Source organism: Cyanistes caeruleus, chromosome 6 (genome assembly GCF_971803275.1).
Source record: "Cyanistes caeruleus chromosome 6, bCyaCae1.hap1.1, whole genome shotgun sequence".
Taxonomy (NCBI): domain Eukaryota; kingdom Metazoa; phylum Chordata; class Aves; order Passeriformes; family Paridae; genus Cyanistes; species Cyanistes caeruleus.
Window position 1 is genome coordinate 45,877,029 of NC_141706.1, and position 27,318 is coordinate 45,904,346.

At 49.3% G+C, this 27,318-nt stretch overlaps 2 protein-coding genes across 2 annotated transcripts; one reads left to right on the forward strand and one right to left on the reverse strand.

Annotated features, from left to right (window-relative positions):
• Positions 1–402: 402 nt before the first annotated feature.
• On the reverse strand, positions 403–9,501 carry PROX2 (prospero homeobox 2). The gene is made up of 5 exons (XM_086893325.1): positions 9,222–9,501; positions 4,498–9,113; positions 3,893–4,004; positions 3,235–3,429; positions 403–3,134 (listed from the first exon to the last, which is right to left on the reverse strand). The coding sequence occupies exons 2-5, from the start codon at positions 6,174–6,176 to the stop codon at positions 2,949–2,951; spliced, it is 2,172 nt and encodes a 723-aa protein (XP_086749451.1). The 5' UTR covers positions 6,177–9,113; positions 9,222–9,501; the 3' UTR covers positions 403–2,948.
• Positions 9,502–10,037: 536 nt separating this feature from the next.
• On the forward strand, positions 10,038–26,561 carry DLST (dihydrolipoamide S-succinyltransferase). The gene is made up of 15 exons (XM_086893322.1): positions 10,038–10,272; positions 14,706–14,739; positions 16,049–16,097; positions 17,137–17,192; positions 17,543–17,617; positions 18,018–18,073; positions 18,776–18,887; positions 19,378–19,533; positions 19,789–19,874; positions 20,541–20,638; positions 22,509–22,639; positions 23,186–23,259; positions 24,114–24,197; positions 24,716–24,883; positions 25,347–26,561. The coding sequence occupies exons 1-15, from the start codon at positions 10,075–10,077 to the stop codon at positions 25,479–25,481; spliced, it is 1,512 nt and encodes a 503-aa protein (XP_086749448.1). The 5' UTR covers positions 10,038–10,074; the 3' UTR covers positions 25,482–26,561.
• The last annotated feature ends 757 nt before the right edge of the window (positions 26,562–27,318 follow it).

Below are 27,318 nucleotides of genomic sequence, written 5' to 3' on the forward strand. Positions count from 1 at the left end.
CTTGACTTCAGCAGCAGAGTTCTGCCTCACTGAGTGCAAACCCCCTGCTTCCAAACAGACAAGTGGCCCTGGAGGAGGCAGCTGCACCCCAGGCTCCCCAGACAGGATCTCTGATTACAGGAGAACCATAGGGTGACAAAAAGGTAGGTAGATGCCACCTCTCCATCTCTGACACTTCTGTGGTCTCTGTCACACTTGGCTGAAGGTAAACGGGTTAAAAAGCTGCCAAAGAAGATGCCAGCCAATACAAGTTCCCTGTGATCTTGAGTCCTTTGCAGAGTCTCTCCAGCCATGCTGGGGGGGCTTTTCGGTTGTTTTGTTGTTGTTTGGTGTGGGGGAGGTTAGAGAGAGGGTTCAGGTGGGCTTTTGTCTGTTTTGGGGTTTCTTGGATTTGTTTCTCTATGTCTTCTTTGTCATATTGAAAATCTACATGGGCAGAATTGAACCCATGGATACAAGTAGTGAGACCTCATCACAAGCAAAGGATAGCTGATGCCAGATGCTGTTTGTCATGGTCATACTGGCCCACATTTCACAAAAACCAGTGTAATACACAGCTCTCTAGTTCCTACTAGTAATTATATGGTAAGCACTGGAGCAAAATATACTGCTGCAAATAGTCTAGTCCTGTTAAATGTCTTCATTAATGGCCAGGTTGTAGAGTCCCTCTTTACCTGGAGATACCTAAAACCCCTCTGACACAGTCCTGGGCAACCATCTCTCAATAGCCATGCTAGAGCAGGGGGTTTGACAAGATGACCTCCAGACGTCTCCTACAACCTCAGCCACTGCATGACTCTGATTTGGGGCACTGTCTTGTCCTCTGTCCCCCACCTGCTGTTTTACTGACACTCACAGGCTTGCATGTTACCACAGGAAGCAAGAAACTGCTACCCCCACCAGGAGCTCTGTGTAAAAAGGCTTTGTTTCAGCAGGATGTCTCCAGTAAACCTGTCCCTTATGTTCTCTGATTATTCAGCTATGGACAGATGAATTTGCTGACCCTTCCCTAAGCCAGGCCATCGTTTCACTTTCCAGCAGTTTTGTTTTTTGCCTATCCAAAGCATTACTTAAGGTCTGAGGTCATTATTGCCTGCAGGAATGGCACATTCATGGTACCAGCAGCAGCATTTATCCAATGTTTGTACATATGAGTCCAGCACCCATAAGCTTTGGGATATGTCTCTGTCTGCCCCCAGCTCCCCCACTTCCTGATCCTCACAAGCTGCACTTCAGAGCAGACTAATCATGAGGCATTGGGGTGAGGGGGCAGGTTTAAAGGAGCTGGTGTTGGTTAGTGTGTCCTGCTTGACCCCACAGAGATGCTGGCAGGAGGACTGCCCTTTTGCTGGAGTGTTATTTTTTCCTAACAAATAGCAAGAAATTCTTAGGATAACTCTTTAGAACAGACATTATCAAATAGGTCTATAGAGATGGATAGGGGTGACTTAAATAATGTGTTTATTTAAAAAGGAATCAAATAAATTTGGTGTTGGGGTTGTAAAATATACAAAATTGGGGAAATAAAAATACAAAAAGAAGCAGGAAATCTGTGTGGCCACACTCATGATGGGGGGAACCACTGCCCCTATTTCAGAGCTTCCCATTGTGCCCTGATGTTACCACTTCTTTACTCCTGTAGATGCATTGCCTGTGGATCACCCCATGTGCTCATCTGATGCTGGAGCTGCGATTCTCCTCTCAAGAGTCACTTGCTGCACTCTAATACCAGCTGACACCTTACAGCACTCCCAAAATTATTTTGGCCTTTCCCAGTCTTCTTCTCCCTGAGGGTTTTGCATGGGTATGTTGTTGCTCATCATTGCCCTCCCAGTGCCCTCGTGCCAGGCCCCTGTCAGGACTCCCTCCTCTTCCTTTTCCTTTCCACTGCCACCTCTGTCAGGATTAGAGAGCCCTTAACACAAAGCTCCATGTTCCATCAGGGAGAAAAGCAGTCATTAAGCCTTTGCCACAGGATAAAGAAACCTCCTTTACAACCCTTACAGTAATGGAATTGTAGATGTCAAGGCCCAGCTCTTCCCCAGCTTGTGTTAAACCCACAGGGACTGATGGATCCCAAATAACATTCTCCTCTCTCACCAAGGGCAGGGTGCAGAAGAGAGATGCGTGGGGCAGTTTTGCCAGCAGGAACAGGGTGAAAGGAAAAATGTGTGGGTGTTTAACATGGAGTTATCCTCCCAGGTGATGGGCTGATGAAGGCTCTTTGGAGTGCCAAGCAGTGCTGGCTGTGCCCCCTGCTCTCCTCCAGCATCCCAGAGAACACTGCTGAGGAGCACACACTTGCTTGGCTACAGCACACAGCTGCATGGGCAGGGTCTTGTCTAACAGCACAGGGGAGGTGGAGGAGAGTGTTGTTCTTGCTGGCTACAACAAACATCATTTTTACATATCCCAGACAGGAACAACTATCCCCATGGAGTGCTTGAAATGCTGGAATTCACCAGCTGTTTTCTTTGGACACTGGTGTGTTGTATCTGGACAGAAACTGAGTCATGCTTTTTGGACTCAGCACATCCGCTAGTCTGCTGTGCCAAGGAAACTTTGCCCACTACTAGGACTTCTTCCTGTTTTATAAACAGCAAGGCTGTTTGCCCTGGTTTGTGACCCTCTGGAAGAGAGAATGAAGGCAGCTCAGCCAGGGTCATGGGGAGAGCTGGGCCAGGGCAACTTCTCAGGCTCCAGCCTGGTGGCTTTGTCTCTATCCCTCCCTTCTGGCAGTCCCCACCAGTTCTGAGCAGCAGAATAAAACATACATCATGAAACTCCAGCACAAGGCAAGTGCTAGGCCTTACCTAAGGAGCTGTGTTACAGAGAGGCATGGCCCTCAGAGAGAGAATACCCCAAACAACAGGTACTGTACAGCGTGCCCATGAGGTGCTTAGCACGTGGTGGCTGCACATACAACCCAGGGCTGCTTTCACAAAGGCTCAGCTGTGGAGCAGTTCCTGGGAGCAGCCAGCAGCTTTGAACCCTTCTGGGATATCACTGTCCAGTTTGGAAATGATTTTGTAAATGGGTTTCTTCCAGGAGGGGTCGGCATCCTTGCCCGCCCTGACGGCGCTGAAGAACTCCTGCAGTGTCAGGCTGGCCACCTCCAGGAACCGCCCTGGCACCTGCAGCGAGACAGGCATCAGCCAGTGACACCACCAGGGCATGGTTCCTCCTTACCCCTGCAAACACCACCACCCCCTTCCCCCAGATCCCCCTGCTCACCTCGAAGTCATTCCCCTTGTTATAGTGCATGTTGAGGGCACGGAAGAGCTCTGAGTCCCGGGAGACCTGGAGAGTGCAAGCGTCCACAACACCCTCCAGCAGGGCCTGCCGGGCAAACTTCTCCACCTGGATGTAGTAAAACTCACGGAAGTTGCTGAACCACTTGATGAGCTGGGAGGTGATGCAGCGGCTGAACTGGTGGGGGGAGAGCCAGAGGATGGTGTTATGCCACCTTGGATCCTCCCTACCCACGAGCCCCTGCAAACCCAGCCAAGCACTGCTGGACTGACCCAAACCCAGCCCTGCCCCAAGGCTGCAAAAGCACCAGCTGGGGTAACGACATCAGGGTGTCTGAGGTGTTCTCCACACCGAGATTTGGATCCCAGCTGCCCTGCAGTGAGAAGGCGCACTTATGGTGTGCTTTAATCTGAATACCTCGATTGCACAGAGTGAAGAGCTGACAGCCCAGGTCTGCCACAGCCCTGTGCACCTGCTCCTGGGCAGCCCATGCTGAAATAGGTGCTATCCCCCATCTCCTGCCAGCAAGAGACAGGGACACGAGAGCAGCCCTTTCCTCGTGGTTCCCCAGGGAGGCAGGCTAGGTGCCACCACACCACATGGGAGCCCTACCCAGCACCAGCTCTGGCTGCTCTTTTACCTGCACATCAAGGAAGTAGGTCTTCAGCAGAGTGGAGCTGGGGTAGCGGGTGAAGAAAAACATCAGCTTGGCTTTCTTCAGGTGCCCGGGGGTCAGCGCCTCCTGCATCTGCCTTGGGGTCAAGGAAAGCCTACACATAGCAAACCCTGAGCTTGGCGTGTTCCTGAGCACCACCCCAGACACATACATGCCCAGTGCCCACAATAGCCCCTCATGGCCTGTCAGTGGGGCGGAGGGGGTTCATCCTTGGCTGCCACTGGTTTTTCCCTTGAGAATCCCTGAGGAAGCTAATGCTCCCCAAAGCACTTCCCTGTCTTGTGAGAACCAGGATTTCCATGAGACACCTGTTGATTAGTTTAGGATAACAGGACCCCCAGTGTGGCCCAAGAGCAGGCTTGGTAGCTCCTGGCTTATACCCACAGCTATGCTACAGCATCTGACCAATCCTGAGGAGTGGCAGTGCCCCGCTGTAGCTTAGGACCCCTTTCCTGCCCACACCTTTCTATCCCCCTATGGAGAAGCAGGGACCTTGGCCTTGCAGAGACTGGTAGGGACAGTGCCAAGCTGTGGCTCCAGAGGACAAGGGGAGCACATTCCCCAGGGACCTGTAGCTGCCCCCAAAGGATATATGGGTCGAGGCAAAGGGCACTCTGTCATTTGCAGCTGGAAGCTCACTGTGGCCATCCCTGCCAGCCGGGAGTAGTACCAGGTTCTCCATGTTGGCAGGGCTCAGGGGCAGGGGATGGTGCTGCTGCTGTCTCACAGTTGATGACCTCAGTTTAATGGTTCCCCAGTGCAAGTTGAGGGCCTCTGGACAATCCCTCTCCAGAGCAGATGGGCTCTCATGGGAGTCGCTGCCCCAGGGGTTGTGCTGGCTGTAGCCCAACAGCTGGCTCAGCAGCTGGCTGTGCTGGGCAGGGGTGGCTGAGCCCAGTGAATAACCCATGCTGGGTACCTGAGAGGATTTTTTGACCCCCTTTGAATTGAAGGAGCTAGCATAAGAGCCCAGGCTCTTCCTCAAAGCTCCTGGCAGGACCTCAGCCTGGAGTGAGCCCAGGGAGCCTGGTGCATTCATGGGAGATGGCTTAGCAAGTGGCTTTCTGCATTTCCCACCAGCGGAATACTCTCTCCTGGCATCTGGCCCCAGCATCGGAAGGCTGTGGTGCTGCTTCTGGATGTGTCTGTCTGCCTTCGGCCAGAGAGCCTTCAGGACAGAGTCCACTACCTGGGATGTCACCACAGCAAGCTCGTGCTTCAGTGCCTGTGAGAGTACCCTCACCACAGAGGGCAGGCCACCTGTGTCACCTCTGTCCTCAGCCTCCTCCAGCCCACTCAGGACATGCCTCCTGAGAGGCGCTTTGTGTGGGTTGCTGGTGGCAGTAGCACTGTCCTTGTTCAGTCTGTCTTCTGGCTTTCCAGGCAGTGGCTGTACCTTCTCAGACTCTTCCTGGATTTGGGGAGCATCCTCAGAGTCACAGACTTGGTAGAACTTCTCCTGAAGCCACCTCAACTGCTGCTCTAAAAAGCAGAGCTGCTCCTTCAGCTGCTGACAGCCCTTGGCATGGGAAGTTCCCCCTGTGGGAGTCACTCGTCCAGCTGCCCCCTCGCCCTGCTGGGGCACCCTTGGCTTTCTCTTGCTCTCCTGGGGCATCTCACCACCCCTTTCCCTCTCATGCCTAAAAGCTGCTTCTGGGCTCGTGTCAAATGCCTGAGGGGTTGGTGGGAGGTTCATGCCCTGGATGATGCTCTCCACCCTGGCCCGTTTGGCTCGTAAGTGCTGGTCGCAGAGCTGCTCCCGTGGCTGCTGGTTGGAGAGCTGGTCACCAGCACAGGGCACAGGAGCTGGGGCACGGCTCCTGGGGAAAGCCAGGGCTTGTGCTTCTTCTCCAGGACATGCACCACCTTTGTACTCATGAGGCAGGGCCACTGCCTGAGAGGAAGGGAAAAGGATGGTGGGATCCAGGTTCTTGGCAGCCATTGTGCGGCTGAGGAACTGTGGCATCGGAGATGCATTGGGGGAAGGCAAGAGAGAGTCAGTCTGGAAACAGGGTTCCAGTTTCAGCCCCTGGCCATGCCCTAAAGTGACACAGTCTCTGTCCTGCTCAAAGCCAGTCCTGCTGTCCATTGTATCCTCTTCCTGCCTGGACAGACTGGCAGGCTTCACAGATGTTTGATGTTTCAGCCTGTTATTGGTGTGGAACTGGAGAAAGAGCAAGAAACAGGACCTCATACAGCAGTTTTTCAAGCACAGGGACAGAGATTTTTTTTTCTCCCAGATTTCCATGGCATCCCTGCTCCCCTGAAAAAATTATTTCACCAGGGAATGACCCAGGCATAAACCTCCAGGCACTGCAAAACCTGTGAGCAGACTGTCAGATGTCACATGACAGCAGCAATGCCCAGGGCACCACCACACCTCCCACCTACCAGCCAGGTATTCATCGTGCCCAGAGTAATTTCACCTGCTTTCGGGCAGTGCCTGGCAGCACAGACTTCCTACAACACCAGCTGCACCTACACCAGAGGCATTTGGGGAAACTGCCCTCGGGGCTGGTGGGCTCAGGTGTGAGGTCAGGGAGCACCAGGCAGAGCCCTCTGCCACACGCACCTGGGCAAAGAGGTGGGCTTGGGTGCTCCTGGGTGTTGGCAGAGCACAGAAGAGCATCTGAATCCCTGGTGAAGGTATTCACAGCACACAGGCAGCTAGGCCATGGGCACTGCCACTTCTGCTGGCCCCAGCTCCTGCCAGCAGAGCTGGGGATGGGTGGCAGCATCTGGGGGCTGCACCTGCACAAACAGGCTGGTGGAGGAGGGCACGGAGAGGGTAAAAGTGCAATGAGACCTGCTGTGAGCAGGATACACCGAGATGTTCAGGCTAACACGACATGGGGTTCCTAAGTGCTTGGCAAAACACTTAATAAAAGAAATGAGGATGGGGATTATCAGGGGAGAGAAAAAATACCGAGCCAGCAGCCCTAGGCTTAAAACTGTCATGCTGGCTCCAAGCAGGGATCCACCCCCTCCACTCATTCCCCGGTTACACAGCTTTGCAAAAGAAGGTGTAAAACATTGTATCCTGGGTAATTACACAGTAATCCTCCCTTTGGGGTGTTTCTTCCTTATCCACAATAGTTGGCAGTGGCTTTGCACTACTAAATTAGGACAGCTCTTGTCTTTTCCGGGCACATTTAAAGTCTGAGATTCTTTTGTTATTCCCAGAAGTGCCTGAGTGTTTTTAACACCATCAGTCTGCTGTCCCTGTTACTGTACCATGCCAAGTCTTCCAGGCAGTGTAGAAAAGGGGTTTCTTCTCAGTGGTTTTTAGAAGGTTGCCTTTCTTCAAACACCCCTGAATTCCAGGCAGGCGTCTGGGAGAGCTCTACCTTTTGCAGAGCCATAGTCTTGACAAACCAAGTATTTTCTGGATTATCTTACACCACATGTTGATCTGTGTTGTCTCCCCACCTGTCCTGACCATAAGGGTTTCATTTTCCCAAGAGTTTGCTGTAGGGGTCTTTCAAACTGCTCCATTTATCCACAGCCAGCACAAGGCCAGGGTGCCAGCAGGTCTCCACATCATGCCTTGCCCTTGTGTTACAAGCTTCACCATTGCCTGCAGCTGCCTCTCAGCCTGCCATCTGCACCCAACAAAGTCACACAGCAAACACGGCAGTCATGGATTCCATCCACCCTTAATCCTTTCCTCAGTGGTGTGGTCCTGCAACCTCACTTGTTTTTCTACAGAAACACCTTCTTTTGACACTTGCTCACAGTTTCTCTCATCTGCTGTGCTCAACAGCAAGGTCAGGAGCTTATCTGTCCCCTGTGCTGAGGCTTCCCAGCCCTCTGGAACCTGGGTGATACACCTCCTTTAGGGAGATCAACCCTGAGCTGGCAAGGTGACCTCCACTTGCTTAAGGTTTCCAGCACCACTATCTTTCTTCTGGAGCTTTGGAGGGAGGGAGCAGACCCTCCTGTCCCAGGCCATGGCAGCTCGCTCTGGGTGGCCTTGACTCCTCGCTACAGCATCCCCGGCACCGCAGGACCAGAAGGTGCTGCCCTAAGCAAACTCCTCCTGCTGATGCAGCTCTTTCCCCACAAAGTTAAAGGGTGCATGCTCTGGTTCCTGCTCTTACTGGCAGCTTTCACTAGTGCCACCCTCCAGAACACTGAAAAGCAGCCGAGACTCCTCTTACCTCAAGAAAAAGACAGGAACGAAATGAAGATGCTCAGAAGAGGAGGTCAGCGCGCATTCTCCAAAACTGAAGCCACCCCACATGGGCTACCTGCGTGCTCCTCGGTGGGACAGCCGTGCACGGAGCAGCATGCCATCCCTCCAGACGGCAATTCCCAGCCGCCACATCCCTCTGTGTTGCGGCTGCGGGCAGCCCCCGGGGCGCGGGGTACCGGGGCCCCGGGAACGCGGGATGCCGCAGAGGCAGCGCTGCGCGTCCTCCCGCTGCGCCCAGGGCCTTTAAAGAGGGAGTGGGGAGGCCGGAGGCAGCCAACCAGCTGGGAACGACTCCTGAATATGCAGATGGACATCCAGGAGGTCAGGTCCAACACCAGCATCCAGCCACCTTCCCTGCTGTCTCCCACACTCACCGCCCCTGGAGCCAGACAGGCAAGGGCTATCAGGTGCCGAGTTGCCGGCTGCCCAGGTGGGAAGAGGCCCGCAAGAGCAATTTTCCCCCGGAATTTGGCCGGAAACCCCATTCAGGACCCAGGATGGTGAACTGTTGGTGACACAATGCAAATACACCAGGCTGACAAGCGGTGCCACAGGCAAGGAAGGAGCTGGCCCAGATCCTACCAGCTAGCCATCTTCCACGGAAAGCGGCCAGGTGTTTCTGATGTCCCACACCGTGGGACACGGTGGGCACACAGAGGCATTTTGGCTGTCCTGGAGGTCTGCAGCATAGGACATGGCTAAGAAATGGGACATGCAGCAACACAGAGTCCCTTGCTTGTTGCAGGGTGCTTTAGAGACAGCACCAGCAGAGCTCACATCACTCCCAGCTGAGCACATCCTGACCCCAGCCCCAGGACAAACCTACCTGCCCCAGCAGCACATGTGCTTGTCAGACACTTCTCATGCAGGAGCTGTGGATGGGTGGGCAAAGTCTAGCCGTGCATGCCATTCCTGGGGCTTCATCTGCTTTGCTTCCACATGTTTACTGAGCATGGCAATGCCTAGTGTATTCATTGGGTAGGCAGGAGGCTGTGGTTAAAAGCAGTTGACATCAGGTGGTCAATGCTTGTTCAAGCATATTAGCCTCTGAAAGATCACAGAGAAATCCCTGGCAGAGACCCTTTCTGGCTTGCTTACTTTCTATTAGAGCAGTCAGCTCATCCTCAAAGCCTCAGAGACTATCCCCTGTTGATTTTTATTCAACCTCTTTCCTTTGAAAACGATCTCATATTTTGAGGCTTGCAGTTTACTGTTCATATATTATTAAGCAGTGGCTAAATTAAGCACATGTGCATAACCCAAACTTGGCTCCTTGAGAGATGACTGGCTGCCAGACAGCCTTTTATAACTATCCCAGGCTGATTCTCAGAATCTGTAAATAGGTTCCTTGGGTTTTCTTCCACCTGTGGTTCCCTGCCTGGAAGCAGAAAACAGAAAACAGAAGCTGGCTGGGGAATTCTGAAATGTTTACAACATACAGAGCACACCTGAAGAACAGGGCTTACTTATGGACCCATTTTCCTGTTTGCCACGGTGAGGTGAGCTCATTGCCCATTTCTAAGCACGCAGCATCCCACGGGGCGGTGCTTGCAGCAATATAATCGCACGGGAGCTCAGCCCCATGGCTCGCCAAGGTGAGCAGGAAAACCACGGCCACAGCTGCCCTGCAGCCACCCAGAGCTGCTTCCAAGAGCGTCGTGAAACGACACTCTTCGTATTGCATAGAGCTATTTATTACACATGTACATATACAGTTACATATTATAACATCTATATATACATACGCGTGTGTTTATACAAACATATGTAATACATAGATATTTTATGTGAATGTGATCTATATATAATACTATTTAATATGACATATATTATATGGAATGCATCAATACACGTATTATTACCTACATGGCGAGGAATATTACGTAGGAACATTACGAGCAGACCCTCGGTCCCGGCCTGGCCCTGCCCTACAGCCCGCCCCCTGCCCGCCATGGTCCCGCCCCCGCTGCTCCCCCCGCTTCTGGGGAGCTTGGTCCGGCCCCGCGCGCTTCCGCCTCACGCCGGGCCTGGTTCCGGTGTCCGCCCTGCGGCCCCTCCCGCCGCCGCCGCCGCTGCCGCGATGGTGCCGCTGTGGCGGTCCCGCTGCCTCGGCCGCGCGCTGGGCCGCTCGCTGCGCGCCCTCCGACAGGTACGGCCCGCGGGCACCGGCCGCGGGGAGCGGGGCAGCGAGGGAGGGCGGCGGCCGGGCGGGTGAGGTCGGCGGCGCCAAGGGCACCGGGACGCGTCCCCTACTGCCTGGCGCTCGGCGCCGCCGCCCCGGGGACACGGCGGGGCCGGACACAGGAGGGGACGGCGAGGCCGCCCCCAGCAGGGGCCGCGGTGAGCGCGGCGCTGCCCCTTCCTAGCGGCTGCCGCTGCCTCACGGCCCGGCCCGACCCGGCGGGAAGGGCGGCGGCGGCGCAGCGGCACCGGGCAGAGCCGACCGGCGGGAAGGGCTTCTGAACGCCGCCGCTCTCGGGCTCCACCGTCCCCGCCTGTCAGGGGCTGTAGCATTTGGGGCCCTCGCTGCTGGCAGCCACCGGCCTGCGCTGGCAGAGACCCCTCCCCGACCGGGTGCGCCCGGTGCAGGAACGGAAACAAACCGGTATGCGGTTTGTTGTTTAAATTCTGTGCTCGGCTTGCAGGGCAGTCAGTGACCCGCTGCAAAGGGCGGAAACCTCTGCTGGCTGCAGCGGGGGCTGACAGAGCTCAATAGCTGCTTAACCCTGGGGCTGCCCTTGGCCAGCTGGGTCCTGTCGTTCAGTGACTGCTGCACACATCTTCCATTTAAACAGCGAACATGCACAGCTTCATGAGCACACACATACATGTGCGTACCGACAGGATAAGGAAGGTCACTTCTCTTCCAGTGACCAGCTGCAGTCTTAGAGCATAAGACTTGATTTTAGACATCCTGTAAATGCAGGCGACCAAATGTTGACAGCCGATTGTATTGTAACTTCACGTTTGTGTTTATAAATGTGCGTGTATCCATGTAAAACTTTGAACAACTTACAAGTGACTGTATGGTTAAAGTTTGTTATACACATATGTAGAGACAAATTTACTGTAATGCAGTTTAAGCAAGCTTATTAAAGTGGCGTTTTAGCAATTTTTACACTTTGCCAGCTCTCAGTGGTGCTGTGTAATTCTAAAGAACAGGGAGAAGTGAGATGGAATATTTAAACCTTTTACAAAACTAGTGTGAAAATCAGGAGGTTTTAGGCTGAATGGTAGTTAACCTGTTAGATGTACTGGTAAAGTTGTAGTAATGGTTTGATATGCATTTCAGCAGCAATATAGGAAGTAAATTTTTGATTATGATGTGATACAGGCTTTTTGGAGAGGTAGAAATTCCAGAACTTCGCAAACCTCTGATGGCAGAAGTGAGAACAGTAGACGCATACAAAATTCAGGAGTGGGGGATTGAATGGGAGAGGAGTGGAGTCAGTGAGGGTGAAGAAGGGTTGAGTGGGTTTTGACTGTAGAAGAAGAAAAGATCCTGAACTCATATCAAGTAGAAACCATGACTGTGCATCAATAGCGTGTAGCATGTAAGAGTCGGGGCAGGGGCAGGCAGACATTGAAGGATACGTGAAAAAGTCCAGAGAAGAGCTAGCCTAGAAAAGATCCATTTGATCAGGAGCTGTGTGAAATGGTTTGAGAATCAAATCCTTCTGTTTACCTGGGCAGGAGTTCATAAAGAACTTTTTCTTCCGTGGTTGATCTTCCCTCATGCTGGAGGAGTCCTGAGCCTGTTGTCTTAGTAACAGTATCCTTCACCACTCAGCATTGGTTACCTCCATCCTCTCTTGGCATCTGCCCTCCCATGCTACATATAATTGTTTTGGTACCTGTGAAAGATGCACTGTGGGGTTTTTGCAGGTAGCAGTGGTTTGTGCTCATCCTTGTCGAAGCAGCAGCTGCTTTGCTCTCAAGAAGCCGTGGCTGGAGAACCAATTGCTGCTTTGCTTGTTGTTGGAGCTGCACAGCACTGGCCTTCTGGTTTGCCTCCGTTGAAATGGGCTGCACGGTCAATTTCACCAGAATCCTTACCTGAGCTGGTCCCTCGCTGTTGGTATACAGGCTGTTGCTTTATGTATTATATATAAATAAAGGATGTATTCCATCCTTCATTTCAGTGTGTAGAGACCTACTGGAAGGTGGTGGCTCCTTGAAAGGTGTGGACTGGGATGGTGCATGCCAGGGTCACTTCAACGTAATAACAGTTATAAAAGCAATTCTGAGAAGTCATGTGAAACGAGAGGGAAATATTAATCACTTGGTACATGAGTCACTGGCTAATTGGAACAAGACTTCTTTCCCCAACTGAAGACTGTCTTTTAAAAGTGTCTGTAAGTGCTAATGCCAGTTAGCAAAACTGAAATATTTCCATTCTTACTGAAAAAACTCCAATAGAAGGCAGAGGGCAGATTTAGACAAGTGATCCAAGAACAGATGCAATCAGAATGATTCCTTCAGGGGAAAAAAGAGAACAGGAAGCAGCCCTGTCCAGAGTCTCCTAAAGCTGAATATTCATCTCTGAGGTACTGTAGTTAAGAGATAGACATGCATCAGTTCTGCAGAATGTAAGTCAGAGAAATCACAGTATCTTTTAGTAGTGGCTTCCTCTTCACATTAAGCTCTTTCCCTAATTTCTTAACCTAAAAGACAAAAGGTAGAGTGATACCAATTTTTTCCTTAGTTTTGCTGCATTTGTAGAACACAGACTTGACACCACTGATGGAAGGGAGCTGTAGATGTGTTTTCTCACAGCGACTTATTTTAGGACAGGCCTTCTAAACTTTCCTTTTTGTTTTAACTCCACAGTAAACTGGTCCTGAGCAAATAAAATTGCCTGGTTTTGCTTCAGTCTGAGGCTGTTCCTTTCTTAACAATTTACTGTCTGGCATGCTAGGAATGCCTTTAACCACTTTTTTTTTAATAAAGTGCCCAGGGAAACATTAATGGATACAGGGATATTCAGGTCGCTTGATACTCATTTTGTGATTGACTCCATGCTATCTGGGACACTACAGAAAGTGGGAAAAATATGATTGATACAGAGTGCTGAGGATTGTGGTGCTCTAGACAGCTGACCCAGTAGAGTTAAGTTGGAGTTTATCTTACTGATCCTGGCTTAGAGCTGGCTCTACAAAAACCAGATCTAAATTAGCAGGGGCCAGTGCTGCACCAAAATCAGGCATTGTAGCATTTGAGATGACTACAAAATCTGCACAGTGCTTCCTGCTTCCCCTTACCCAGCCAGACTTAGGGCAGGGGCTCCAGCAGGTGCTGCCAGAAGCCAGTTTTGCAGGACTGTTGGTTCAGGATCATTGATCCCTGCAGTGAACTGGCAGGCATGGTAGCTGCATGGTGTTGTACTGGAGCTTAGCAGTAAGTCAGACTGGCTGCCTGCATCCTTGGCACAGCTAATCATAACCCTGTTGAATTGCCTATTGATCATTGAGTTGACTGTGTTAATATCCAGTAAGTCAAATCTGTTTGTGAGCTTGGATAATTAAACCACCAAGGGCTTGATTCCAGGCCTGTTACTAGTTTTGATACTAAGTGTTCATGGAATGTGTTTTCCTATGCTGCAGCACTTAGTCCTGTAGATGGTGTGCCAAACTTAGGTATATTGTTGGTCCTTGGTCTCTGTGTTGTCTTGCCACACAGCTCCTCAAATTTTGATATTTAAGGTCAGTTATATCCCATCCAGTTTGCTTTGCTGAAGCTGAAATCAGGGCTTATATGCAAACTTCAGATGCTGAAGGTGTGAAGGAAATCTAACTTTTACCTTAGCTGCTGGATAAGGTTGGTTTGAGCTCTTGAGTTGCTGTTGTTCTAAGCCAGTCAAGTGCATTTCAGTCATGGTGACAGTGCTATTGCACTTACTGCTCTTAGCTTCTCCAATCCTGCAGGTTTGATGTGAGAGAAATATGCAATAACAGTAGGGGAAGCAACTGGAATATTTTGAAATGTCTTCTGCTTTTGAGCACTGTTTTACTGAGCTAGGAGTGCAGTCAATGATTACACAGGTATGAAGTGAAACATCAAAGAATGTGGAATTCCTGGCTAACTGACAGCAGTAGAAATTTTGCCATTGAGAGGGATTCTGGCCTTCTGGAGTTCAAAGGCTCCATAGTTTTAGAAAAAAAATTAAAAAAAAAAAACTAGATGCTGCATTCATGACTGTAGGAGTAAACATCGTGGGATATTTTTTCATCATATCCAGTAGCTACCCTTTACCTTCTCATTCATAGCAAATTTTTTTGGAAATCTATTCCTTCTTAAAGAGGAAAGTGTGCATGAGAAGGTCAAAACTTCTGAATCCAGAATGGAAAAGGAAAGCATCAAATTTAGCATCACTGCATCATAAAGCACCCTGGGAGGAAACGAAGGCTAGAGAAGGGCATAGGTGCTCTCCTGTTCTAGCACACTGGGAAAGTGGCATGCCTGCAGAGTGGAGTATGAGAATGGTGGATTCTGCGTCTGATTCAGATCTCAGGGAAAAACCAAAGTCCTTCTAGGATGGGTTTGTCTTCTTGCAATACTGATACATCCTCTTCTCTCTGACAGGGGAACTGTACTCTGGCAAGATGCCCTCTGTCTGGTGAGTCTTACACTTTTATTTCATTTCAGACTACCTAGAAAAGAACAGAGCTGATGATGGAGGTTGGTAATAGGTCTGATTGGGGTTTATTCCTGTCAGTCATGTAGTGAAGAAGCAGTGGAATGAACTAAGTTTCCATGGGAGTGCCTCCTTTGCCTGTGGTACATGCTGCCTGATCCATTTTGCTCTGGTGAAGATTTCACAGCAGCAGCACAGTGTATTTCAAGCACTGCAGTGCATGAAGCACATGCTGTTGCAGAGCCTTAGCTCTCTGATAAAGTCCTTTGAAAATGATGGGTAAATATTAAGTGATGTGTCAAATCTCGTGTGCCTGTGAACTCTGCTTCAGTGCTTAAACTGTTTTTCCTTAGAGCTCTGTTTTTTTCTAGCTGTACTGTGTTTATATAGCATTACTTCACTCACTTCTGATTCCACTTTGAAAAACCAGTTAAATCTGCTTATCTTTTTTGGTCTCTAGAGTTCCAATATCAATTCTTTAGTAGGAGATGGTGTAGAAATTGTGCTGCTTTTTTGAAAAATCAAGTGGGGAAATGGTTCTTCCCTCTGCCATTGTGTAATTGAGATAATTATATTCTCCAGTTACTACGCTGACCCTCTTTAAGATCAGTCTGGAAAACTGCCCAGTGCCCTATAAGAGACAAAGGACAGGAGTTCAGTTCATAGTAAAATTTGCAGTGTCAGGGCATATGGGCAGTGTGGGAAGGGAACGGTGGATTATGTGAAACTGGGAGGCCGTGCAAGTATTTCCCTGTTGTGAGTTTTGGAAAATGATTTCTGTGGGCAGAGAAGAGTAATGATGGTGGCTCATTAGTCTGCCCTACACCCTCTTTTCAGTCCTTTTTTTCCTCCTTAGCTGTCTCTGTGACTGTGAGGCTTCTTGGGGGTGCCTCTTACGGGGCTGATACCTTGCTCCTACCCTTCATATGGGTGTGGATAACTCAGCAGTCTTGGAGGTGGTTCCTCATAGCTGTTTCCTGATTTTGCTCTCAGCAGGGTAGCTCCTGCTTTTTTTGCCCTTTTCGAGGTTATCCTTATTAGCTTTGTTGTCAAGCTATGTCTGTTTTTCCCATCCCTATAAATCTAGATGAAGGCAAGACCACTGTTCTTGGCAAGTTCTGGGCAGGTTTGATGGCACTGAGGTGTCTCTGCATGGATATATTCTCTGTTTGGTCCCAAACTTCTTTCAGGGTGGGCAGCGGTGTTCTCTGCCTCCTTTTATCTGACGGGGACACTTGAGGGCTGGACAGCTAGATAATATTGCTGTGGGTAACTCCTTTCTCATTCACAGGTGTGTCTGGGAGCCAAGGACTGGCTTACACAAACAGCAGGAAGCTTGTGTAAGTATCCACAGGAAAACTGTCATGTGGGGAGACTGGGGCTGCTCTAGCCATGATAAGATTTGAGGTCTGAGAAACAGAATGTCGCTGGCTGTCATGAAATCCTTGTGTCCATCATAAGACCATGGAGCTAGCCCTAACAAAATCTAGGTTTTGCAGGTCGGGAACTGAAAACAGGCTTTGTCTGCAGCCAGATACTGGGACAGGGAAGGGACTGGAATGAAGAAACCAGAAATAAATGGATTTCTATTGTTTATCTGACTAGAGGTGTTGTTTGTTCTGTGAGGTTTCCTGGTAGATTTTCTGTCAGGAGAAGTGGGGTCATTCACAGCACTGTTTTTCATGTCAGGTTTTGCATTACTGAGGTGGTCTTATGAAAATGTATTTGGAGAAATAACCATAAGAGTACATGCATTAAAGCCCAAATACTGGTCTGTTTGTACAGAGTAGCCTGTGCTAGAGGAAATGCTAAAGCACGTTTGTTTCAGTTTTCCAAATGTGATGTCAGTAGATATAAAAATCATTCTTTGGAATGCTTGGGGTTGCCAGCTCCCTGTGAAGAAATGTGGTGGAGGGAAATAGCTGTTTTTTGAATGTGTTGCCATAGGCAATTTATGGTGCTTTTCTCTTTTTTTTTGGAGCAATCTAACAACTTCTGTAGAGATGACAGTCCTAATCTGGAGGTAAAAAAATTGTTGCTGCACTAGTCTTGGGCATTGTGTGGGCTGGCCAGGTCACCCTTTAATCAGTATTCAAACCACAAGGGTTCTGTTGGGTTGTCTGTCTAAATTAAAATTCCATACATGTCAGTTCTCACTCAGTTTCTGAGAGCACTAATGATGGTAGGATGTAATGTTTCCTTTCTTACTGGATTGTTGCAGCTTGAACAGTAAGTAGGGGTCCTTTGGAACAAATACATCAGAACAGCCGAGCAGCCTTTCAGATCAGTTAAGCAAATGTAAATTCTATACTTGAGCTTGGTGCGGACAGCCTGCAGAGGAATGTTCTTCTGTGTTCATACTTGTCTCTCTTTCTTCAGAGTAAATAGCTCCAGTGTCTTCACTGTCCGCTACTTCAGAACCACTGCAGTACATAGTAAGTAAAAAGTCAGGATGTGATGCTTCTTTTGCTACCTTTTGCTGTCCTGCCAACAGCTACCTTCCATCCTTAGTCAAGGCTCACTGCTGTCCTTCTTGCATGGATGACTCAGGGTTTATATCCCCAGGGCCTTAAAGATTTTGTCTGGCATTCCTGTCACAATGTGGCTTTCAGTCAATTGTGAGTTTCTCTGGTGTTTAAATGTTGATCAGTGTTGAAACAAAGAGACGGGCAGCAATTGATGTCTGATGGCCTACCCCCGTTACCAGAGTTGTGGTGACAAGAATGAAGCAATGCCATAATTTTTTAGCTCTGAATGCAGTCAAGTCTGTTTGTCTCTGTAACAGGGGATGACGTGGTTACTGTGAACACACCAGCCTTTGCAGAGTCAGTCACAGAAGGAGATGTCAGGTGGGAGAAAGGTAAGCAACTGCCTCTTCCCTGAAATTCTGATTGCTCTTACTGCTGTGTTGAACACCTTGGGGATGCATTACAGTTCACTGGCTGACATCCTGCTCTGTGCCTTTCAGTCTGTGACAAATGAGGCATTTAATTGCAGCTTTCCTGAGGGGAAAGGATTGCAGTTAACTGCCTCATCACCTCTATGTCAGGGGTAGTCTTGGATGAAGGGAGATGTCTAAGCCGGAATCAGACTCTTAACTGTGCAGTAGATTGCTTGAGCTAGTCTTTTCTTTAGAAAGGAGAACTTGTGGAGAACTGGGGTGAAAAAGTTATGGGTTAGTGTGGGAAACTGCTGTGGGTAAAGAGGGGAGGCCGGAGCACACCTCCCTCCTCACAGTGGTCTTCATATCTGTCATTCAGCTGTTGGAGACACAGTGGCGGAAGATGAAGTGGTGTGTGAGATTGAAACAGACAAGGTAGGAGTTTCTGGACCAAAACTTCGTCTAGTTCCGTAGCAGGTACCTTGTATGGCTTCTCTCCTGCTCAGAGCTCCTAGAGCCTGCAGGGCCTTGACTGTGTCTCCTATTCTCTTCATGGAGAAAAGCTTTTCTCATCTAGTATGAAAACTTGCTGTGCCTTAAGTTAGAATTCTTGATAACTCTTACTCATCCATTTGACTGATCATCATGGTGTTGATGTTTGTTGGAGCTGTAATTCTACTCCTCCTTCCAATTTGAGTGCTTTGAGTTTTGAAACCTGTTTGTGTTTAAACAAAAGGATAAATCTGTAAGCCGTAGGTTGTCTTCAGATTGTTTTAAATTTAGGCTTTGAGTTTATCCACCCCTGAAAGGACTGTTAAGCCTTGAAGTTCTTGCTGAATTCTCTGCCAAGTTCTGTTTTCAGCTTTGCTGTCAGGAAGATGCTGGCAGTAGGTCAGTTCTTGACTATACCCTGGAGATCAGGCTATACATTACACTGCCAGCATCTCCTAAAGCTTCTAACTATTGGCACAAAATTCCAGTGGAGGGTGTGAAAAACTTGTGCAAATAGTGTGAGACATAGCTGCTGTCTCTGCCAAATTACAATGTGTATCTGCACATATTGGCATCTTATATTGGGCACTTGTTCTCCAACCAATGTTTGGGAGAATTTCACTGATTTTTATTTTTTTTTCCCAGACATCAGTGCAAGTTCCAGCCCCAGCAGCTGGTGTGATCGAAGCCCTTCTGGTACCCGATGGTGGCAAAGTGGAAGGGGGGACACCTCTATTCAAACTCAGGAAAACTGGAGGTAAGTCAAGCATGTCTAACTTGCACCGGCATTTGTGTATCCACCAGTTTTTTCCAGAAGATGAAAGCAAGGCATTTAGAGGGATCCTGAGAGAGGTTAAATAATATCTCCATCTGCCTCTGTAACTGCAAGGGAATACTCCTATTCTGTGGTCCATTAGAAAAGTATAATTTTAGTCCTTCTGAGGGAGGTCTTCTCTTTTATTCCCTCTGGAGGATACTGAGCTCTTAGCTGTAACTAGTTGAGAATTCCCCTAACTCCCTTCTGTGCCCTCTTTGTAGCATCCAGCCTCCCAGTGAGGAGGTCAAGGGTGTTGATGAGTAAAACACTTTCACAATGGCTTTCTCTTGTGGTGACTTCTGTCAACTGAGTAGTGCTGAGAACATAAAGGCACTCTGCCTGAGGGTTTACTTTTGTTAGGTTGGTTTGACTCACAGATCTCTGCCAGTGGAAGCTGGTGCCCTTACCATGGTTCTTCCTTGTCTTTCAGCTGCGCCTGCCAAGGCTAAACCAGCAGCAGCCCCTCCTCCTCCTGCAGCCCCTGAACCTGTAGCTGCGCCTGCTCCTCCCCCTGCTGCAGCACCAATTCCCACTGCAATGCCACCAGTGCCACCTGTGTCAACTCAGCCCATCGACAGCAAACCAGGTGAGGCAACAGCCATTTGTTCCTGTTCTCAAGTCTCTGTTCTTTGGGGGAGATTGTGGAAGGTTAAAGACAGCAAAAAGAGGCATGTATGGTGAAGGCCTTCTGCAGTATTACCCCACATGCTCAGACTGGATTGCTCAGCTATGTCTGGAACCTTCCCAGCCTAATTCAGGGCTGTTTCCATTGTTTGTTGCTTAAGCACAAATGTGTTTTCTACAAATGTGCTTTTTTGACTGATGTGTTTTTTATCCTCAGTGTCTGCTGTGAAGCCGGCTGCAGCCCCAGCAGCAGCCCCTCCTGGAGAGGCAGTGCCCACCAAAGGTGCCAGATCAGAGCATAGGGTAAGCTGTGGGAACAGGGGCCTTGCCAGCACTTCTGTTGCTAGGTGATAATCTCTGGCATAAGCCTTGAGCTTTCCGGATGTGTCCATATCCACCTGTACACACCCAGTGCAGTAGAGCTGTGACAGGTGGGAAAATTCTCTACATGAGGGAACCACTTACGAGTGGTGTGGAGGAAGAGCCTGGACCAATCTGGCATGGGTCTTTTCTAGGCAAAAGTCTTGTCCTGAGCTTTGCTGACTCAGGACAGAAGGATTCAGTGTGATCTGCTTGGTTTGTCCACAAGCCCTCAGCAAAGGGTTGAGGCTGCTGAAACTGCCTTATGCATTCTTAAGAGAGCGTGGTAGAGCAACCTGCTTTCTTAGCAGTCTTAGCTCTTCTCACATTGGCCACATGGAAAGCTGTGCATGCTTGGAGGTCTTGAGGAATGCAGAGATCAGAAGTAGCTATACTGTGATGCACTTCTGCACTGCTTTTCAAGTGAACTGTGTGTTGAGCTGAGCAATGAAATAAACTCAGCCCATTGTGCTCCTGACCTAGAGTGAAAACCTTGGCCCTAGGCATCTTGTCAATCAGATGGCAAGAGAAGGGCCTTTTGGGTTTCTTGTGCATTTTGCCCTTGCATGAGCTTGAGGCAGCTTCTGCGTATACTTTTTTAATTTGCAGGTGAAAATGAATAGGATGCGTCAGCGTATTGCTCAGCGGCTGAAAGAGGCTCAGAATACTTGTGCCATGCTGACCACTTTCAATGAGATCGATATGAGGTGAGGAGCAAAGCTCTTTTTCCCTTCATGAGTAGAACCAGATGAAGGCAGTCATCTTTAAACAGCAGTCAAATCCTTGCAGGTTTTTCTTGGGAGAGATTGGCAGCCTGATTTTTGGGACCTCTTTCTTAGGTGTGTACAACAATCTGTGCGGGTTCTTCAGGACCATGTTGGTATTGTGGTATGAGGAGGTACATAGCTTCCTAATGGCCTGTTGTTCCTTGGGAATCATCTGCTACTTGTAATAGGGGTAGTCTTTGGTTCCTCTTCTGTGGGCTTTTTGGTGGAAGACTGGTAAATGTTGAGCAGAAGACCAAAAGGGGCTAGTATCACTTGAATATAGTAGCTGTTAGAAGACAGCAAGATGTAGCACCTGCTTTCTGCCCCTCCATCAGATTACTGCTTTTAGAGGTATTTAACTTCCAGTGAGTTGGCTCTCCAGGGCTCATCAGCTTTTCAGGTGAGCATTGCTTAGGCCGAAGGCCTTTGCTGTCAGATGGTGCAGCTTTCCAGAGACAGACCAGCATTCCCTTCCCCATCCTCTCAAGCAGGTGGGGGGCTCCTGACTCAAGTGCTTGCGTGGACTGAGCACGCTAATGTCTTTGGAGGGTGGGCAGCTTATGTTACAGTGCATTAAGGGGAAATTGTGCCCAAATCAAATTGCCTTGTGAAATCCTATGCTACTCCTTAAGACAAAACATGTAAATATTTGGGTCTCAGAACAATAAGGCTGGCAAAATAGTCTTGATTGGAAGGAAGTGCTGCAGCTTTATCTCCTCTCAGAGGCTCATTGAGGTGTCGCTTTACGCCAGCCTGGGGCTCTCATTGCATCCAGTAATGTTGTTTGGATTGATTACGGTGAAGTTGATTCGTGAAGACCTATGCTGGGGCCTCCTGCTTCCCCTGGGGGTCAGTGTCTGAAAGGAGGAGGCCTTAATGAGCCAGTTCCATAGCAGGCTGCATCCTTATTGCTGCAGTCCTTGTGTCTTGGGAGGCACTAATGTCTTTGGGCAGTAATCCTAACCCTAAACGAGGTTAGGTGCAGAAAAACAAACACACTAAACTATGGAAGATCCTGCTCCTTGGTGAAGCTGTCTCTTCAAAGACTCAAGGTCTCTGAAGGGGGAAGGGATGAGCCATGCAATTCCACAGCATCTGGTGTTAGCCTGGAACAGGCAGAGCTTGTAGCCACAGCCTGGTTGATGTTTGTAAATGGCCTCAATTTTGATAAATAGAAACAGTGGGAAAACGTGATTTGTCTGGTCAAGAGCTGTGGGTAGACTGGCACCCACTACCATAGCACCTGGGAAAATTCCTTTAATATTCACTCAACTCCCAAAGCCAAAGGGTTGGGTACAAATGTGGTGTTGTGCTGTCTGGTGCTGAATTTGCAGAGTGATTGAGGTATTTTCCTTTAATCGCTTTAATTTCCTGCATGTTTACTGCTTTTGGCATTTTCTGGCTTTTCACCCTTCTGTGTCAGCCCAGCCACACCTGCATTTGCTGTCTGTGTTGCCACACTGGTATGAGCACTGGTGTCTCCAGAGAATAGGTGGCAACATCAGGTTTAATCAGGAAATACACCATGCCCCATCTTGCTTCTGTGCCTGGCAGTGTGGGCCTTGCAGGTTTATCCTGGCTGTGGAGTTCGTGGTCCAGGACCAGTTTCTGTTTGATCCTTTGTCAGGAACCTTAGAGCCATGTTGATATAATACATGAAGAGTTTTGCAGCAGACTGGAGGTGTGCAGCGGTGTTCCACTTGGTGGTACAGATTTGCATCCTTGGGGCTGGCACTGAAATGTGTTACAGAGTGAGGAAACGGTGTTTTCTTGAACTCCTCATTTACCAGTGTTATCATGTGTTTCATAGCAACATCCGGGAGATGAGAACTGTACACAAGGATACCTTTCTGAAAAAGCACAACCTGAAGCTAGGATTCATGTCAGCTTTTGTGAAAGCTGCAGCCTTTGCTCTGCAGGACCAGCCTGTTGTGAATGCAGGTAAGTGGTAACCCTTGCTGGTGACTTGCATGTCTGGGGAACATGGCAGAATGGGGAAAAGCAAATGGCCAAGTCCATGGCAGGAGTAGTAGCTTGGAGAAGCAAGTCAAATACATAGGAAAAACAGGGACAGTCCTGCATGATGCAGCTGATTTTGCTAAAGCCACTTACATAGGTAGAGGACAACTTGCTGAGAGGGACTGGATTAGGAAGGGGTGACAAGAGAGGGCCTGGGGCCGTGCATATGCAGCCTGCAGAGGGCAGAGCCTGCTGGTTGATGTACAGGTGGCTGCTGCAGGTGTCAGAGGTGCTTGCTGAAACACAGAAGAACAGAATAACCAAGGGGAGAATTACTGATGAGGACTGAGCTGTGTGAACTGTTTTCTTTCTGTCTATCCTGATGCCTCTCCCACAGGTACAGCAAGGTCTCATTCTTCTCTGGAGTTACATTTAAGCTAGACATGAGCAGGTTGTTAGGATTTTGTAGCCTGTCAAACCCTTGATCTTAGGTTCTACATATATAACACAAGCTTTTTCTCTTCCTAGTGATCGATGACACGACCAAAGAGATTGTGTACAGGGACTATGTGGACATCAGTGTCGCTGTAGCAACTCCCCGGGTAGGTACCTTGGATGCTTTGTCCATGTTTCCTGCAGCCATTTGTGTGGGATGGTCATATACTTTGAGGCAGCTCAGCTTCATGCTCTGCTGCAGCAGAAATTAACTGATAAGACTGATTGTATAAATGAGACACCTGATACATTATGGAGTGCTCAGACAGGTTTTGAGAGAAGACGGAGGAGGAAGAATATTCTATATTCATCTTAATAAGAGATTTGGTAACAGGGTCAGTATAGAGCTCAGTTGTTGAGAGGAGTAGGGCCAGGTTAGGGAAATCCTTTCTTGTCATGAATCCATGACATAGGCAGTAAAAGCTTTGAACATCGTGTCATCTGAGTAACTTTGCTGTGCTGTTCCACAGACATGTTTCTGTCCAGGGAGATCATGGGATGGAGTTACAAATGTTGAATTAGTGAATTACCCTCTTGATTACAAGGTTCTGCTATGAGGCAGATGTTTGAGGAGGACTGAAGTTCTGTCACTGTCTTCTCCCAAAGTCTAGGGGAGGCCCAGCATAAGAGGTGAGAGAAAGAGGTGCCAGCTGAAATCTCCCAGTGCCTCACCTAGGAATTTTATCAATGTGGAGCTGGCTCCAGACAGACCTGGCTGATTTTATGAGATAGTCTAACAAAGGCAAAGATGATGGCTCAGTTTAAGGTGTCAGTCCTTGATGTGTGTCATGCCAGGTTTCCTGTCAGGCTACCAGGATACAAGGCAGCTCTGCCAACCAGCTGCTGTGGGCTGAGGGGGAGGCAGGAACTCTCCGGCGCTGTGTCGAGGTTCCTGCGGCATGACAGCTATCTGTGTGTCACTGCATTGAATTTGCTATTCATGGACTTTGCTTCTCCCCAGGGTCTGGTGGTCCCTGTGGTTAGGAATGTAGAAAACATGAACTTTGCTGACATAGAGCGTGCTATCTACGAGCTGGGGGAGAAGGTAAGAAAAGTTTTCTGAAGAGGGTTGGAAGGAATGAAGTGCTGGATTGGCATGTATTGATTTGGTCCTCTGTGTCATCATCTCTGACCTCTGACACACTGAGTTGTGCTGTGGGAAGTGATCCAGTTATATGTCTGGCTGTGCCTCTGCCTTCTAGGACTGCTCTACTTGTTGCCCTTGCAGAAGACTGCAGTCTGTGCATTAGTGACATAGTGTATCTTCACCTTTGTCTTTAGAGGCCAGGGCTGAACTGCCCTGGGGTAGAAGCCCCTGTGTCTGTCTCCTGCAAAAGCAGGAGTTGGAAGCAAAGGTGAGAGAATACTTCCCCAAAGCCACTAGATGTTCATTCTAAAAATAGGATGCATTTTCGAGCAATTAGTGCTGGTTTTCAGCTGAACAAATCAATAAACAAAGCTCTTGCAATCAGTATTTATTCCTGGAGAGAGTGTATGTCCAAACTCTTGTTTTTTGTTCTCTGTAATCTGTGTGGCTTTCTAAGACCTTACTTTTACTTCTAGGCACGGAAGAATGAACTGGCCATTGAAGACATGGATGGTGGCACTTTCACAATCAGCAATGGTGGGGTTTTTGGGTCACTCTTTGGAACACCTATCATTAACCCACCCCAGTCTGCCATCTTAGGCATGCATGCCATCTTTGACAGGCCTGTGGCTGTGGGAGGCAAGGTAAGTGGACCTGCACAGGGGTTTTAGTGAACAAAGGACAAGGCTCAGCAGACTGAGGACTTTCTTCTAAGGGATTGGTGTCACTTCTGAAACACTGTAGTGTGAAGCAGGAGCAGAGACTAATGGGTATAGGGCACCTTTGCTGGCCCTGGTACTTGCTTGAGCTGTGCAGGGGACTTTGTCCTATCTGTGAGTGGGCAAACTGGTTATAATCTGCTTAGGTGTGGGAAGGAGGAGATTGTAGCCTTTGTGGTAGGGAACAGTTCCGGGAAGGGACCTTATCTTGTACGTGGCATGGACCCAGCCTAGGTGGGTGGGTAGGTAATTTTGCCAGGCAGCACACATCCAGGAGGGCCTGAGCCCAAGATTTGGGGTGGGAAAAAGCCAGGTTTTCCCCGAATTCACAGGAGGGGACCGTGCAGGCAGGAGTGCTGAGTTCACTAACCCCCGTGTCACTCCTCAGATCGAGGTGCGGCCTATGATGTACGTGGCGCTGACCTACGATCACCGGCTCATCGACGGCAGAGAGGCCGTGACCTTCCTGCGCAAGATCAAGGCAGCGGTGGAGGATCCCCGCGTGCTGCTGCTCGACCTGTAGGGCAGCCACACCCCCACACAACCCACCCAGGACAGGGCCGCAGCACCAGCAGGGACAATGCAGGGCATTCAGGAACTGGCAGGGGTCATTCCAGTCTTTCTCCCTCCGCTGTGATTGGAGCTGTTCCAGAGGGAATTACGGGATAGCTCCTACCTCCTTTCCTATTTTGTTTAATGAAGGTTTAGTATCTCACAAGAACTGCCATGCAGTGGGCCAACCACTTAATGGCACTGCCTTTCCAGAGCCATCTGTGTGGCATCCTCTCCTTCACAGCGCCAAACTCTCACCTCTAGCTTGTCCTATACCACTGGAAACTGCTTGCTGCTGCTGTGCTAGGGTACCCTTCCCTGCCCCTCCATGGCAGGTTCAGCTTTATTGCCTAGCACTAAGGTTCCTGGGAGGGAGAGGAGAGGAAAGGCTACTGTCCTGTCCACATTTTGCTTGAAAATATTTCACACTCATCTGCCTTGCAAGGGTGGTCTGACCCCAAGGACACTTGCAGGAAACGTTTTGGTCAGAGCAGGGCTTGAGGTAGGTGTCATGCTTCTGTCAGTGCCCTAGTTACACTCCCTCCACAGACAGTAACACGGGGTGGCAGCTCCCTTACTTTCCCTTGGAGATTGTCTTTCACCAGCCCAGTCACTGTGGCATGAATGTTTTTGTCGGGGTGGGCAGAGCCCGTGTCCTCTGTGGAGGTAGCACTGTTCCTGGGGACAACCATTTCACCATTACTTGCTCGACATGGGGGTGAGAACCAGCCCCCAGCAACCCTCCTTGACTCACAGCTCACTGGCAGTGGATCTGACTGCTGGCTTCCTGCGTGCAGGGGCTTGGCCTGCTCCCAGGGGACACACAGCTGGGGGAGCCAGGCCCTTCACTGTAATGTATATCCCAGCCCACGGGTGCTGGTTTTGGGGGGAGGGGGGCAGTTCTTAATCTGATAGCGCACACATGAATTGAGGGGTGAGGGGGTTGCTAGTGCCTGCAGAGTCTATTACTCTTACCCCCTACACAGAACTTGTAACAAAAATATTTAACACAGCGGATTTTAAATGAAATAAAACTGTGCAACGACTGCAAGGTGGGGTGCGTTTGAGGGGGCGAGGACTGGCATCCTCCAGGAGTGTAGTGCGTGAGTGCTGTTATCTGGTGGTGAAAGAAAAGAGGCAGTGGCAGCTGAAATTGAGTCTTCTCTGCCTGGAAACACTGCTGTCCTCAAACTCTCTGCCAAAGAATTGGCTCTTCCCAGCAAAGAGTATTTTAGGGCTGGAAATCATCATTTTCTAGCAATAGAACTGTTACAGATGGTGAGGAATTCCCAGTGTTAGCTAAAGGGCATGATGGCCAAGAGGGAGACTTGGGACAGGCTCATAAAGTTTTTCAGAAGTTTTTACTGCTGCAAGAGGGGAGAGTTGTAGTTCATGCAGCTGTGGAAAAGACTGTTGAAGAGGGAGAAAGGAAACAAGAACAAGGAACAGTGGAAGCTGGTTGTGATGCTGGGTGTTTCCCAAGAAGCAGACATTGTTGGGACGAAACAAAATCTTTCCTGGATCATGGCAGGGTTTTCCCAGCTCTGACATGAATTTCAGAGATGGTTCACTCTTCCCAGCTACAGGTGAAGAGGGCAGTCCCTTCTGACAGAAAATGATTGGACTCACGGCTGCCATGTGGATGAAAGGGAGAGCAGTTCCTAGTAGTGGTGCCTGCATATTCCTGGCAGCTGAGGACAAAAGCAGAGTGCAGAGTCAGCTTTTTTTTCTGGCCCTGGCTAAGTTAGGTTAGGGCAAGCAGAAAAAACTCTTCCTTGTTCTGGGAAGGGTAGAGAGTCTAATGCTTG